This window comes from Lucilia cuprina, chromosome 4 (genome assembly GCF_022045245.1).
Source record: "Lucilia cuprina isolate Lc7/37 chromosome 4, ASM2204524v1, whole genome shotgun sequence".
In the NCBI taxonomy this organism is placed as follows: Eukaryota; Metazoa; Arthropoda; class Insecta; order Diptera; family Calliphoridae; genus Lucilia; species Lucilia cuprina.
In genome coordinates, this window is record NC_060952.1 from 66,221,227 (window position 1) to 66,234,815 (window position 13,589).

General features: G+C 31.5%; 1 protein-coding gene across 4 annotated transcripts in view; it reads left to right on the forward strand.

The window, feature by feature from the left end:
* The window catches only part of LOC111687082 (acetylcholine receptor subunit alpha-like), a 209,364-nt gene that overhangs the window by 124,587 nt on the left and 71,188 nt on the right, over positions 1-13,589 (forward strand). For all 4 annotated transcript variants that reach the window (XM_046950732.1, XM_046950731.1, XM_046950735.1 and 1 more), the window contains one exon: positions 145-288. In XM_046950732.1, the coding sequence (XP_046806688.1) occupies positions 145-288 (144 nt within the window). The remainder of the gene's footprint in view (positions 1-144; positions 289-13,589) is intronic.

Sequence of the window (13,589 nt, forward strand, 5' to 3'; positions counted from 1 at the left end):
TTTTATGTATGCAAGATTCGGCAAAGCCAAATAAAATACTCTAATTTGTTATTTTTAAGAAATACAAAAGTGGATATTGTTGCATTTGTTTGTACATCCTTCAAATAATATCAATTAAATATAATTTTCTCTTTTTACTTTAAGCATATGTGTTACTGTTGTTGTTTTAAACGTACACTTTCGGTCACCACAGACACATCGCATGGCCCCTTGGGTGAAAAATGTGTTCATAGATTACCTGCCTAAATTTTTATTCATAAAACGACCAAAATATAGTTTTGAAACTAGGTAAGTTAATTTCATTTTGTATATTTAAACACAAAAATATTCTTTTATTCTGTATCTTCATTTATATATTATTTTAAGTAATGTTTACCATATCTATTTACATGTTTAACGCAAAAATAAAAGTGAAAGATCTTTGCACTGAGTTACGGAACATGCATTCTTTAGATACATTTTTAAATAAATACATATTTCACATAAGTCTACAAACGAAGTTTAATTTCCTATTATTTAAATTTTTTATTCATTGGAATTGAAAAACTATGTCCTATGATGAATATAATATTTAGTAAAATGTAAAAGAACTTTTAATTTTGCTTAAATGCATCCGAAAATACCGAAGAGCAACATTGTTTGTGGACTTATGTGGCATAGTTAACGTGACCAGACGGATTTTGAAACAATATTTTGAAATGGTAGAATTTTGGAAATATGCATTCATTAATAAAAATTATTACCAAAACATTTAAAATTGCTATATTATACTTAGCCGAAACTTAATATGTAGATCATGAATTTACAAAATAAAACAGTTTTTATGCTCTCCTGAGCATAGGTACATATGTAAATTAATATTAATATGAGCATCTGGGTGATTTTCTAAAGAGGTTCTTTTAAAGAAGAAACAATTTAATATTTAGAGTTTCAGTTATTTGTATACACTTCACCTTCGTGAGAAGGGTATGAATGTCGAATTGCTTTATGTGAGTACCTGGCATGATACCCTACCCCACGGTGGTTTTTTCCATCCACTGGGAAGACAACGGTCTATCATATATCAGTCCTTAAACCGACATTCTCTCCCCGCTAATTTGGGTTTGAACCATATCCACTACGTAGATCCCGAAAGGACCTCAACCAACTGACCAGCCAGAACAGTACCAGACTATGCGGAGCTCTGATTTGACCTTTTTCAATCTATGCAAGGACTAAGCCAGGCAGTAAACTGTACCAATTTATAGTCCCGGCCAGTCTGAGGTATTCGAAACACCTCTTTTTCCCCGGGATTGCAATAACACCAAGGTGAAGGGTTCACCAAGGTAACATGCCCCCGGGGGGACGTGAGAAGTTTGTATACTCTGGATCCTTATAGGAAGCGGAGTTGATTAAGTTATGTCCGTCTGTGTGTTTGTTGAAATTAGTTTTTAGATGATCCCAAATATCGGCGAGATCCGAATTTTCCATATTTCCGTTAGACATGCTTAGGAGAAGATCGCTACTATTTAAAATCAGCAAAATCGGTTCATAAATACTGGAGATATGAGCAAAAATTCGAGACAACCTCTGAAAATTTTATCAAAAATTTAGATTTTTATTCATGCTCAAACAGAAATTGCAAAAAAGATAAAATACATAATCATACGGTAAATTTTGTTATTGTACTCTTTTTTATAAAAACATGGCAGAGCGAAAGCAGCACGAGTGTGTTGTTATTGGCTAACAATATGAAATTAAGTACGTGCATGACTTAAGTTAGAAGCCATAAAAAGGAAGTTTTTGGTACATTTTCGTTCTACAAAAGGTACTTTTAAAATTTTCTATATTATTGAACATAGAAACATGAAATTAGGTATGTAGAGTCGGAATTAGGTGAGAACCGAAAAAGTAAACTTTTTAGTACATTTTTGTTTTTTTAATAGGTACTTTTGGAATCCTAATATATATTATAAAGTTTGTTTATTTCATTGTGCGCCAATCACGCCTTAATGGATGAACCAATTTTGTTCAAATTTGGAACATTGAAAGATATATGACTGGAAGCGTCAATGGGCTATATAACTTTCCGAAAATTGGAATAGAAGGGTTAATGTTATGCGAAAATATTTTCGATTTAGCATTCTAAAATGTCAGAAATATGTATGCGAAAATTGGAACAAAACTGGTATCAAAAATTGCAAAAAAGGGCGAAAAACTGGGAAAATCGGTACTTAAAAACGGAATTTTTGTATTCTATCGCGAAATTATTTTGGTGTTGAAATAGGCGTGTGGATAATTCAAACTTAACGGGTAATTATGTGTAGTTTAGATAATTTTTGTGAAATATGCAAATACTTGGAAAGTATTTTGCTGTAATCAGTCAAAAGATAAATTTTAGAAAAATTAAATAAAAAAGGGTAAAAAGGGGAGTTTCGTGTTTTTCATAAGGACCACACCTAAATGGCTGGGTTGACTTTAAAAAATTTTAGAACAGATATAATATATCTTAATTGAGAAGTTTCAATAGTTTATATCATTATTCCAAAAAAATCAAAAAGGGACGAAATACGGAACGTGGTAAAATTATTATTTTTTAAAATGAATAAACAAAATTAATTTATACTTAATTCTACTTACTAAAAATTTACAGATAAAAGGAATGAATTTTGTTGTGTAATCTTAAAACGATTGGATTTTTTCGTTTTATTTGAGTTTTATTTTTTTTAAACAAAGAAATTTCAAATAAAAACAGAAACAAAATGAAAATTTATGTTTTTTCTTTAATTTTTTTCAAATTGAAGTTTCTTTTTCTTTCAAATCTAATAGTGCAAAAACAAAATATATTTTCAATTTGATTTTTTGATAATTATACTAATTTTTATTTTGTTTTGGCAGTATAAAACAAAAATTTAACGAGTTCTCTCATACAAAAAAATGAAATTCAAAATCAAACAAAAAATTCATAAAACCAAGTGTTTTTTTACTAAAATAGGACAAAATTTTCGTAAAATCAAGTACTCAAATTCGTAAATTCTTTACTGAAAAATGCTAATTTTGTGTACATTACGATTCTTTGACAATAAAATACAAAACAAATTATTTAATGACAAAACTTTTGTGAAAACTGAAAAAATGCATATTTTCCCCTTGTAAATGCATCTTCAAACTTCAGAGCCGTTGCAGCACCAGTTAACGTAATCCTATTGACCTAATTTTTTGCACGACTTAATTGTCATTTAATGTAAAAACTTGTTTGTAGTTTTTGCATCCTCATATATACTTTCTAAGTATGTATATAATTATATTACCTTTTACAATCAATACAAATAGATACATTTAAATCAGACGTCGGCGCTAGTATTGTTCTGACAACGAAGATTTTCGGCAAATTACATGTACACAACACGATCGCATACGAACCTCTAAACAAGAGCATCAAAAATACAAATATTTTATTTAGTTGCTTGACAGCATTCAACAAGGCAACTTCTTGCAAAAGCAAGAGCATAATTTACAAAAACAACGTACACTCCAAAGTAAATTAATAAAGTAGCGACATCTCTTGTTGTACAACAACATCTACAACAAACACATGTATTTTGTTTTTGGAATAATCCAGCAATGTGTCAAAATAAAATTTAAGAAAATTTCTTTTAACAACAAAGTGAACAAAACCTAAATATAAAATATTACTTTTAAGTTGAAAATATTAAGGATTTAATTATATTATTATATATTATAAAATTTATAACACTTTTAAACTACTTTAAAACCACTTTTAATTCATTTTTTCAACTTTTCACAAATTTTAACAAATAGCAAAACACAATTTAAAAATGGCGGCATAAACAATGTTAACAATTTTCAAAACAAACTTTGACAACTAATATTATTTTTCTATAGAAACTATAGTTAAAAAAAATAGTCAGCTGTTCAAGTGATGCTACTTTATTAATTAACTTTGGTACACTCTAAATAATTTTCTAGAATGCATAACAATGAAAGTAAATAAGTTAATCTTGTTTCATACTTTTTTTGTACATTTTAATTAGAAATGTTGTTTCTATTTGAAGAAATTATCATTCTTAAGTACATTGATTACACATTGTTTATAAATATTCGCATTTTACAGTAATGCAATTTAATCTTCAAAATTAAAAATAACCAAATATTTTTTTCAGTGCTATTTCAATGAAAAAATGCCAATAGTGTGTGGGTAGTGGTGATTTTTTTATCTGCCTCTCTATCCGCCGGTATATGATTTAAATACTCCACGTAAAAATAAAACATTAATTTAATATACATTCAATAATTCAATTCAAAAATTTTCTAATTAAAATTTTTTCCATAATATATTTACATTAAACATTTATTGAAACATAGATACAAACGTTTTCAATTGATTTCTAAATAAAATTTGGTTCTATCTTGAATACATTTTTCACATTTTAGAATTTTTCAAGTCCAACATGAAATGTCAAATTTTAGTCCATAAGTCATTTCCTATAGTAAATAATATTTAAGTTTTATAGTAAAAACTAGCTAATACCCGATGTGCTTCGCTACCCCAATTGAAATTAAATACATAATAACCAAAAAAAATTATTTACTTAGTTACTCAATCCCTCGGGGAAGATTTCCAGTTTTTCCAACCGAACGCGTCCCCGGGTGGCGGATAGGGGGCGGTGATGGACCATTTGTCCTCTCCCAGCTTTAATTTTACTTCAGCTGAGGGAGGGCAGATTGTCCACCACCTGGGAATATTAAATTGCCCGCGGACCTTAAAACTGGAAAAACAACTATGGAAAATAAAAAGGTAAAAGTTACGGTGCAGGGCCTAAATAACCCAGTACCGGCGGCAAGTGTTGATCTACTCGCGAGTCACGTGTCGTCGTCATCCTGCAATCGTGAGCAAAATACTACTACAGAGGTGGATACCTTGGCCTCCGTGGCGGACAATGTGTCAATTGTACAGCATGCCACTGACAAAAATATAAGGGAAAGATGTATTCAGATTTCTAAGCTACCTCAGCCTTTAAATACTGACTCTGAATCCTCAGATGATAATAATACCATTATAGCAAATCCCAAAAAGGATGTAGTAGAGCAAATGGTGAAAGAGGTAAGTGATATCATAGCTAAATTATCTTTTGAAAAAAAAAAGACTTTCTGGAGCACAGAGTTAGTCAATCCCACGACACTCCAAAGGAAAAATCGGACTCTTTCATAAGATCTGAGGCAAAAAGGATCAGGTCTCCCGAGGAGTTGAGCTCCCCGTCTTCTAATACACATTCGAACCCAAGCTATACTTTACTCAAAGAAATCTCAATTGAGAATCCTATGAGTAATTGTGACAACGCCAAGCCAGATATTCCGAAGACGAACACGTCGGCGAAATCAACCTCGAAGGTAAGGGTATCTCAAAAGAAGCCCCGAAAAACGAGGAAGGAGAAGCTAGACTGAGGAAAAGTAAAAGAGCCGCCATCTTACTCCAAAGTTGCCGGAAATAGACACCGGGACGATCCAATAGACCGGCAAAATTTCAATAGACCAACAGAGTAAAATAGAAGATTTGGTCAATAATAAGATAGTGGACCATGCAATCGCTTCAAAGGGCAAACAACCAATATAGAGCGAGAGCTGCGAGTTCAGTATGGGCGTGATGTTGATTAGGTTGGCATCTCACCAATGTGTTAGCACCCTAAAAAACTTGGTGGAGAGTATCGCTCCTCCCTGCGACGGCGCTAGGCTGGGACTGGCAAAGAAGAGCGAGCTTCCGGTGCTCTTAAAGTCCACTGTCTACATAAAAGGATGGCGCAGTTAACTGGCTAATGAACGCATACTGTAAATTCTTGGTGGTCAAAATGCTAAGCTGGCCGTGGAAAATGGGATGTCTTTTACAGGAAAGAAGAACCTGAGAGAACTTTATTTGTAATAGGTATCGACCAGAAATCCATGGTTAGTCTTACCAAGAATAAAGGTAGGGCTTACTTCGTCTGTAAAGCTGTCATATTCAAAATTGGGAAGGTGCCGATTGGAAGGGCTGTTACAACAAGCCTCGAAAAAAAACTAAAAAATCTAAGACCACGGCATCAGTATTCACTACTGATAAAGTTAAGGAGTCAAATCCTAAAATCGAGGAATTTGCCATTAACTCGCCAGAAGGAAGTGTAGCTGCCCTTTCCAAAATTGGGAAGACGCCGATTGAAAGGGCTGTCAAAATCGGCCCCGACAAGGACACTAAAACACCTAAGACAGTACCGAAAGCATCATTAGCAAGTACTGGCAATGTTGAGGAGTCAAATCCTAAAAGCGAGGAGGAACTCACCCACCCGCCAGAAGACAGACCAACAGTGCTCTCCAGAATTGGGAATGTGTCTATTAAAAATACTGCTATTCCTATGCCTGATAAGGACACCGCAGAGCCATCAACAGTACCCACTGCATTAATAGTCACTTCAGGCTATCCGGAGGAGTCAAACTCGGAGGGGATCACCAACTCGCTGGAAAACAGTTTAATGGATGACCATAATTGAGGTTATCCAAATAAACCTCCATCGGAGCGAGACAGTTACCAACGCTCTGATGGCTAAAATTAACACAGGTAAAATACATATAGCTTTAGTCCAGGAACCTAGGACAATACTCAACAAGGTTTCTGGATTAAATCACGTAAATTTCCAACTTTTCTACGCCGATACAGGGTCTCGCCCAAGAACATGTATCTTATGTCACAAGAACTTATGTTTTCTCCTCTCAACAGGATTATCAACATCGGATGCAACGGTGCTGAAGCAAGGTAGTGGCAACATATTCCTTGCATCTGTTTACCTGTCTTTCGATTCTCCGACACTACCACCAACTTCGGATATGATAAAACTGGTTGAAGAGGCACAAAAGGAAAATAAGAAAATTGTAATAGGTTGTGATGCCAACTCGCACCATGTAGCTTGGGGTAGTACAAACACCAATCGCAGGGGACAAGCCCTCATGGATTTCCTTAATACTAAAGACTTGATAACATTGAACTTAGGTAATAAAGCTACCTTCGTCAATAGAATCAGAGAAGAAGTATTAGATATAACTATTTGTTCAGAAGAGCTTATAAACGAAATTCAGGATTGGATAGCTTCGGACGAGCACTTCTTTTCTGATCATCGGTACATAAGATTCAAAATACTAAGGCCACCACCAAAGCCGATATAGTTTCGGAATAAGTCTAAAACTAATTGGACAATGTTCGGGACCTTACTAAAGAACCGTTTAGATCAGGACACTTTTCAACGTTGAAATAAAGAGGATATAGATGCCAAAGTGGAAACGTTCTTAGAATTAAATCTAAGACCGTATAGGGTTGTAAGAAAGCTTTGACTGAATACTTTCCCAGAGGTAAGGTTTACATCATATGGGTACCAGGCCAATTGGGAGTAGTTGGAAACGAAAGGGCGAATGTAATAGCTTTAAAGGGAAAGGAGCTCGATGTAGTTAACCTGACAAAAGCAAAACCATTGGATGCAACAAAAGCTGAATTAAAAATATGGATGAGGGAATCCCATAAGGCCTCTTGGAATAATGAAACGGTGGGTAGAACCACTAAGATTCTATGGGGTGACCCTGATGAGAGCAAGACGAGAAATCTCCTCAAAATAAGTCTGAGGTTAGTATAATGGTACGTATTCTGAGTGGACACACAGGATTACGTGCACATCTATACAAAATTGGACGTGGGGATTTAGACAAATGTAGAGCATGTGGAGAGGACAGTGAAACTCTGGAGCACTTTCTTTACCACTGTCAGGCATTCGTCGATATTAGATCCAAGTATCTTGGAAGTGATGTTATTCCGGATATAACATTCTGAACAAACACTGATTGGAAGATTCTTAGGAATTACGTCCAAGAAACTGAGTTTCTAAACATGGAAAAATAATATATTCAGTGAACAATTTTTTTTCATGAATTGGAGCGCACATAACAGGCCCGAAAGTGGCCTAGGTGTATTTCTTCGGATTTAATGTGGTATACATCCTCCTATCAACCTAACCTAAACTAGTTACTCAATTATAAAATTTTTCTTAAAGGTTTATTATAATTTCTCTTGATGACAATATATTTCATTTAAATTCTAAAATAATACATTAATGATCTATTTATTTCTTACTTGCTAAAATTTAATATATAATTTTATTCTTAAAAATAATTCAGTATAAATAAAACCCCACTTAAAGATTTTGAAAATTCTAACCACAATAGTTTTCCAAATTAACAATATGTTACATATGAGAGATGCCAAGCAAATTATTGCAAGTTCGTCAATTTTTATCTATTATTTTCACATTTTCTAAATGTTCACATGAATATCAAAGTTATTCATATAAAATTTGAAGATTCTGGCTCTAAAAGTTTCTTAGATAGTTCTATATTTTTCTAGATAAACAATATTTTGTATTTTATTCATATGGGAGATGTCAAGACCCCATTGAAAGTTCGCTAGTTTTACTCTAAACGTTCAGATGAATGTCAAAATTCTTCAAGTAAAATTTAATAATAGATAATTATAATAGATATTATAATCAAATATACAAATTGTTCTTTTTTATTTATATGGGGGCTAAAAGCCCCCCAGATGAAAGCCCGCTCTTTTTTTCTTAAAAATGTTAAGATGAATATTAGATTCCTTAGTGCGAAATTTTAAGAATTTAGTTGTATTAGTTTCCAAGATAAACGAATTTTTGTATTTAATTTATATTGGAGGTGCCACGCTCCCCTAACGCTAGTCCGCCCACTTTTTATCCTAAATAATCATATTGACACTATAGTGGCTCATACAAAATTTGATGACTCTAACTGCAAAATTATCTCAAGAAAAACGAATTTTTGTATTTAATTAATATGGGAGGTGTCGCTCCCCCCATGGGTAGTCCGCCAATTTATTAGCAAAAAGTTTACATGTATGTTAAAGTTATTCGTGCAAAATTTTAATATTCTAAGGTCGGGTATCTTACTCCTCAGTTAAACTAGGCTTAACTTGCTGTAAGATTAAACTTGAAACCAATTTTAGGCGGACTTTATCCGATGATTGTGTTTTTCAGTTTTAGATTTAAGTTCAGTTAACTTTGTTAGTATTGCCAACTTTTCAACTCAAAAACATAAACAAAGAACAGCTGTTTTTTATAAACAATACTTTTGTAAAATGGAAAATTTTGGAAAAATGTTAAATAAACATTTAAAACAATAATAAATAAAACTAAACAAATCAGAAAATTGCAATTTACTTAAAATATTTTAGTTAGTTTCTTCTAGTGAAGTGAATCAGTCGGCATGAATGTAAAACAATCTAAATGTTTGCAGTTAAAAGAAAAGGCAGACATTTTAGATAGTTTGCAAAAAGGAACAAGTGTGACTAGTTCAGCAACAAAAAAGTATAATGTAGTTTAGCAAAAAAGTATAAAATATCAATTGAAAATTTTATTTCAATTGATATTTTCTCATTATCTCGTTATACCCTACACCAGTTTAGTGGGGAGGGTATATTGGTTTGTGCTGATGTTTGTAACATACAAAAACATTCGTCATATACCCACTTTAAAGTTTACCAATCGGCTTAGAATCATTTTCTGACCCTATCCCCCATACACACTCCCCTTCAGAAATGACTTAAAGGTCAAAATTCACTTACAAACACTAATAACACTTTTAAATTCTACATAGAAGAAGACTTAACTCTCCCTACCAACATTTTTAAAGATAGGTTCATATTTTGCCCTACTCCCCTTTGAGCCCTCTTGTAGAAAATCTTTTTTTGCAAAAAAAAAAGTAAAAATATTCCGAAATAAAGTTAAAAAAAAACAAACCAAATGCTTTATTTTTTTAAATAATCCCCATTTTGAACATACATACTGACTGGTGTAGGGTATCATATGGTCGGTTACGCCCGACTAGACATTCATACTTGTTTTGTTTTGTAATGGATTTTAATAAAATTTTAGTTTTATATTTTAATAATATAAATAATAATAAAAGAATATCACGCTCAAGCGTGTAAAATACAGATTTATAAATTAAAATTTGATATTTTGTTTCATGAAATTTAACAATCGCTAACGTGATCAATTTCGCTAATATGAACTCCCTTGGTTTTAATTAGTTCACGCTACCGCGAGTGCACTGTATTAAACCAGGTTTAACCAAAGAATGAAGATTATCTTTATCAGAAAAACTCGCCCTAACTGTATTAGTTTCCAAGTTAAACGAATTTTTGTATTTGATTTATATGGAAGATGCCACGCCCCCTATCTCTAGTCAGCCCACTTTTTATCCTAAATAGTCATATTGACACTAAAGTGACACATACTATCTTTTATTGCAGTAAAAAAAATTTCGAATGGTAAAAAAATTCCTCATTACCAAAATTCAAAACAGGACGCTATGTATATTTACATAATTGATTTAAAAATAGAGATAAAAGAATTTTTTTATTTTATTTTTGGAATAAAAGTAAACAGCATTTAGTTCAATTGTTTGCAAAAAATAACTAAAACGAAAAAAAAAATTCCACATTACCAAAATTCAAAACAGGACGATATGTATATTTACATAATTGATTTAAAACTAGAGATAAAATATTTTTTTTATTTTATTTTTGGAATAAAAGCAAACAGCATTTAGTTCAATTGTTTGCAAAAAATAACAAAAACGAAAAATTAATTCACATGTACACATGCAAAATAAAAATAACCAATTTTGGTTAATAATAACCAAAGTGGCAACACTGATTATAACCTCATAGTCGCGACTATCGTTTTGTTTCGTGTTTTCGTCGGCACATACATTGAATCAATTAATTTGCCTATGTAAAATTTTATAAATTTTAGGAAAAAACTTTATCTGAACAATTATATATAGCAAAATAATGCAATTTGTCTGTTGTATTTTTTAAAGAATATCTTATATTTTAATTTTCTACCATAAAAAGTAAAATCGTGATATTAATTAACAAGATTTTTGATAAAATGTGAACGTATTGTTAATTTTTTTAAGTCAATAAAGTATTTTGCTTTTTAGATTTTTTCTATTATTTTTTTTAACATTGCTGCATTATTTTATAAAATTTAATATTTTTGTTACTCGAATATATTAGAATAACATTTTTATATATTTTAGTAGTGGAACGACATTTCTTTTACATATCTTAACCGATAAGAATTTACCAATATTTGACTTAACATGAAATCGATCGTTTCTTTGATTAAATTTCGAAAATAATAAGTAACTTTGAATAGGATACATGATATATTAGATAATCAATGGATTTGGACCTAGAAAAAATGTTTAGTGAGGTATAAATCTATATATTACTAGCTAAATGTACCCGGCGTTGCTCGGGTTTTCTTCGATTCTTACAGATATTATATAGCTCTTGTTAGTTATGAGGTTAAAAATTAAAATGGTCATAAATTATTACTAATGTTGATTAGAGGGTTTTTAATGACTTTTTGTTTTTGAAGTTCGAAATTTCGATTTGGTCATCATATTTCCAAAAAAAAAAAAAACATTGTGTAAGCTAATATTAAGTTTAAGAAAAAAATAATAGTGCAAAAATGGTAGTTATACAGTTGATAAATCTAACTGGATTTTTTGAATAAAAAAAGGTGGATTTATCTAATATATGTATGTTTGTAGGGCAATATCCCTAATTCATAAAACAAAACCATAATAATTTGTTGTAAAATAAATTTGATTTATTTTTCTTTTTGCCGAAGGATGTCAAATATTTTTAAAGTGTGTAGAAATAGTAAATTAGATAAAAGTTATTTAACTAAAATATCGTACACTTGCAATAGCATACACGTGCAAAAAAACATTTAAATTTTATTAATTATTTATTAAAACTTTCTAGCTATACCCAGTGTGCTTCGCTACCCTCATCGTAATGGAATAAAATAAATATCATTATTGTAAATGTATATATATCTGCATTATCAAAAATTCCCCTTTTAGAGAACTCTTTAAGTTTGATTTTATGATTCTAGTCTCAATATTACAGAAAATTAGAAAAAACAGTTGAAGAACGAAAAAGTACCAGACAGTGCCTTTTTATATATTTTCATTAAATCAGGATGACGCATGTTTAATTTTCAACCAGAAACCAAAAAAATCGCATAAAGATTTTTATACAATCAGGAAGCTACATGTCCAATTTAATGTTTTTAGGTTCAATATTATACAAAAATTCGAAAAGTATTAGTAAAAGAACAAAAAAGTACCAGAGTATGCTTTTTCAATTTTCGTTCAATTGGGATACTGCGTGTTTAATTTTATGTTTGTATATTCAATATTTTAGAAAGCTCTAAAAGTACCAGTACCAGTGAAGTACGAAAAAGTACCAAAGGACCTATTTTATTTAATTTCATGTTCCTAAGTTCAATATTATAGAAAATTCAAAAATATTCCAGTTTAAATTTTCATTCACTCAAGTCCCTGATTGCTTTTATAGATTCTAATTAACTCCGGACTCCACATGCTTAATTTCATGTTTCTAGGATCAATATTATAAAAAAACACAAAAAGTACCTTTTGAAGAACGAAAAAGTACCAAAAAGTGCCCTTTAATAGGTTCTCACTTAAAAATAGGCTCTAAACGCTTAATTTCATGTTTCTAGGTTCAATATTATTGAAAATTCAAAATGCACCTTTTAAAGAACGGAAAAGTACCAAAAAGTCCCCTTTTATAGGTCCTCACTTAATCCGGGCTCTACGTGCTTAATTTCACGTTTCTAGGTTCAATATTATACAAAAATCCAAAAAGTACCTTTTGAAGAACGAAAAGTCCCCTTTTATTTATTATTTTATAGATTCTCATTTACTCCGGGCTCTACATGCTTAATTTCATGTTTCTAGGTTAAATTTTATAGAAAACTCAAAAAGTACCTTTTGTAGAACGAAAAAGTACCAAAAAGTCCGCTTTTATAGATTCTCATTTACTACGTGCTCTACATGCTTAATTTCATGTTTCTAGGTTCAATATTATAGAAAATTAAAAAAGTACCAGTCGAAGTACGAAAAAGTACCAAAAAGTCCCCTTTTTTTTATACCCACCATCAAAAAAGATGGGGGGTATATTGATTTTGTCATTCCGTGTGTAACACATCGAAATATTGCTCTAAGACCCCATAAAGTATATATATTCTGGGACCTCGTAAGATTCTAAGACGATCTAGCCATGTCCGTCCGTCTGTCCGTCTGTCTGTTGTTGGCACGATAACGTCCACAAAATAAGAGATATTGAGATGAAATTTTCCCAAAATATATTTTATTGATCAGAAATTTTTGGTATTGAAAATGGGCAAAATCGGTCAACGATTTCACATAGCTCCCATACAACTGTACCCCCTGGAATATTGTATAAATAGCTTCAAATATTCACCAATTCGTTGTTTATGAAGCAAATACCACAAAATTTCGCATAGGTCAGTTTTTTGACGTCTGAAAAATATTTCTGCATTATAGCGGACATAGAACCATAATTGGCCCTACCCCCCATATAAGGTCCCCTTTAGAAAATGACTAAATAGCTGATTACTGGCTTAAAAATGGGAATATAGCGA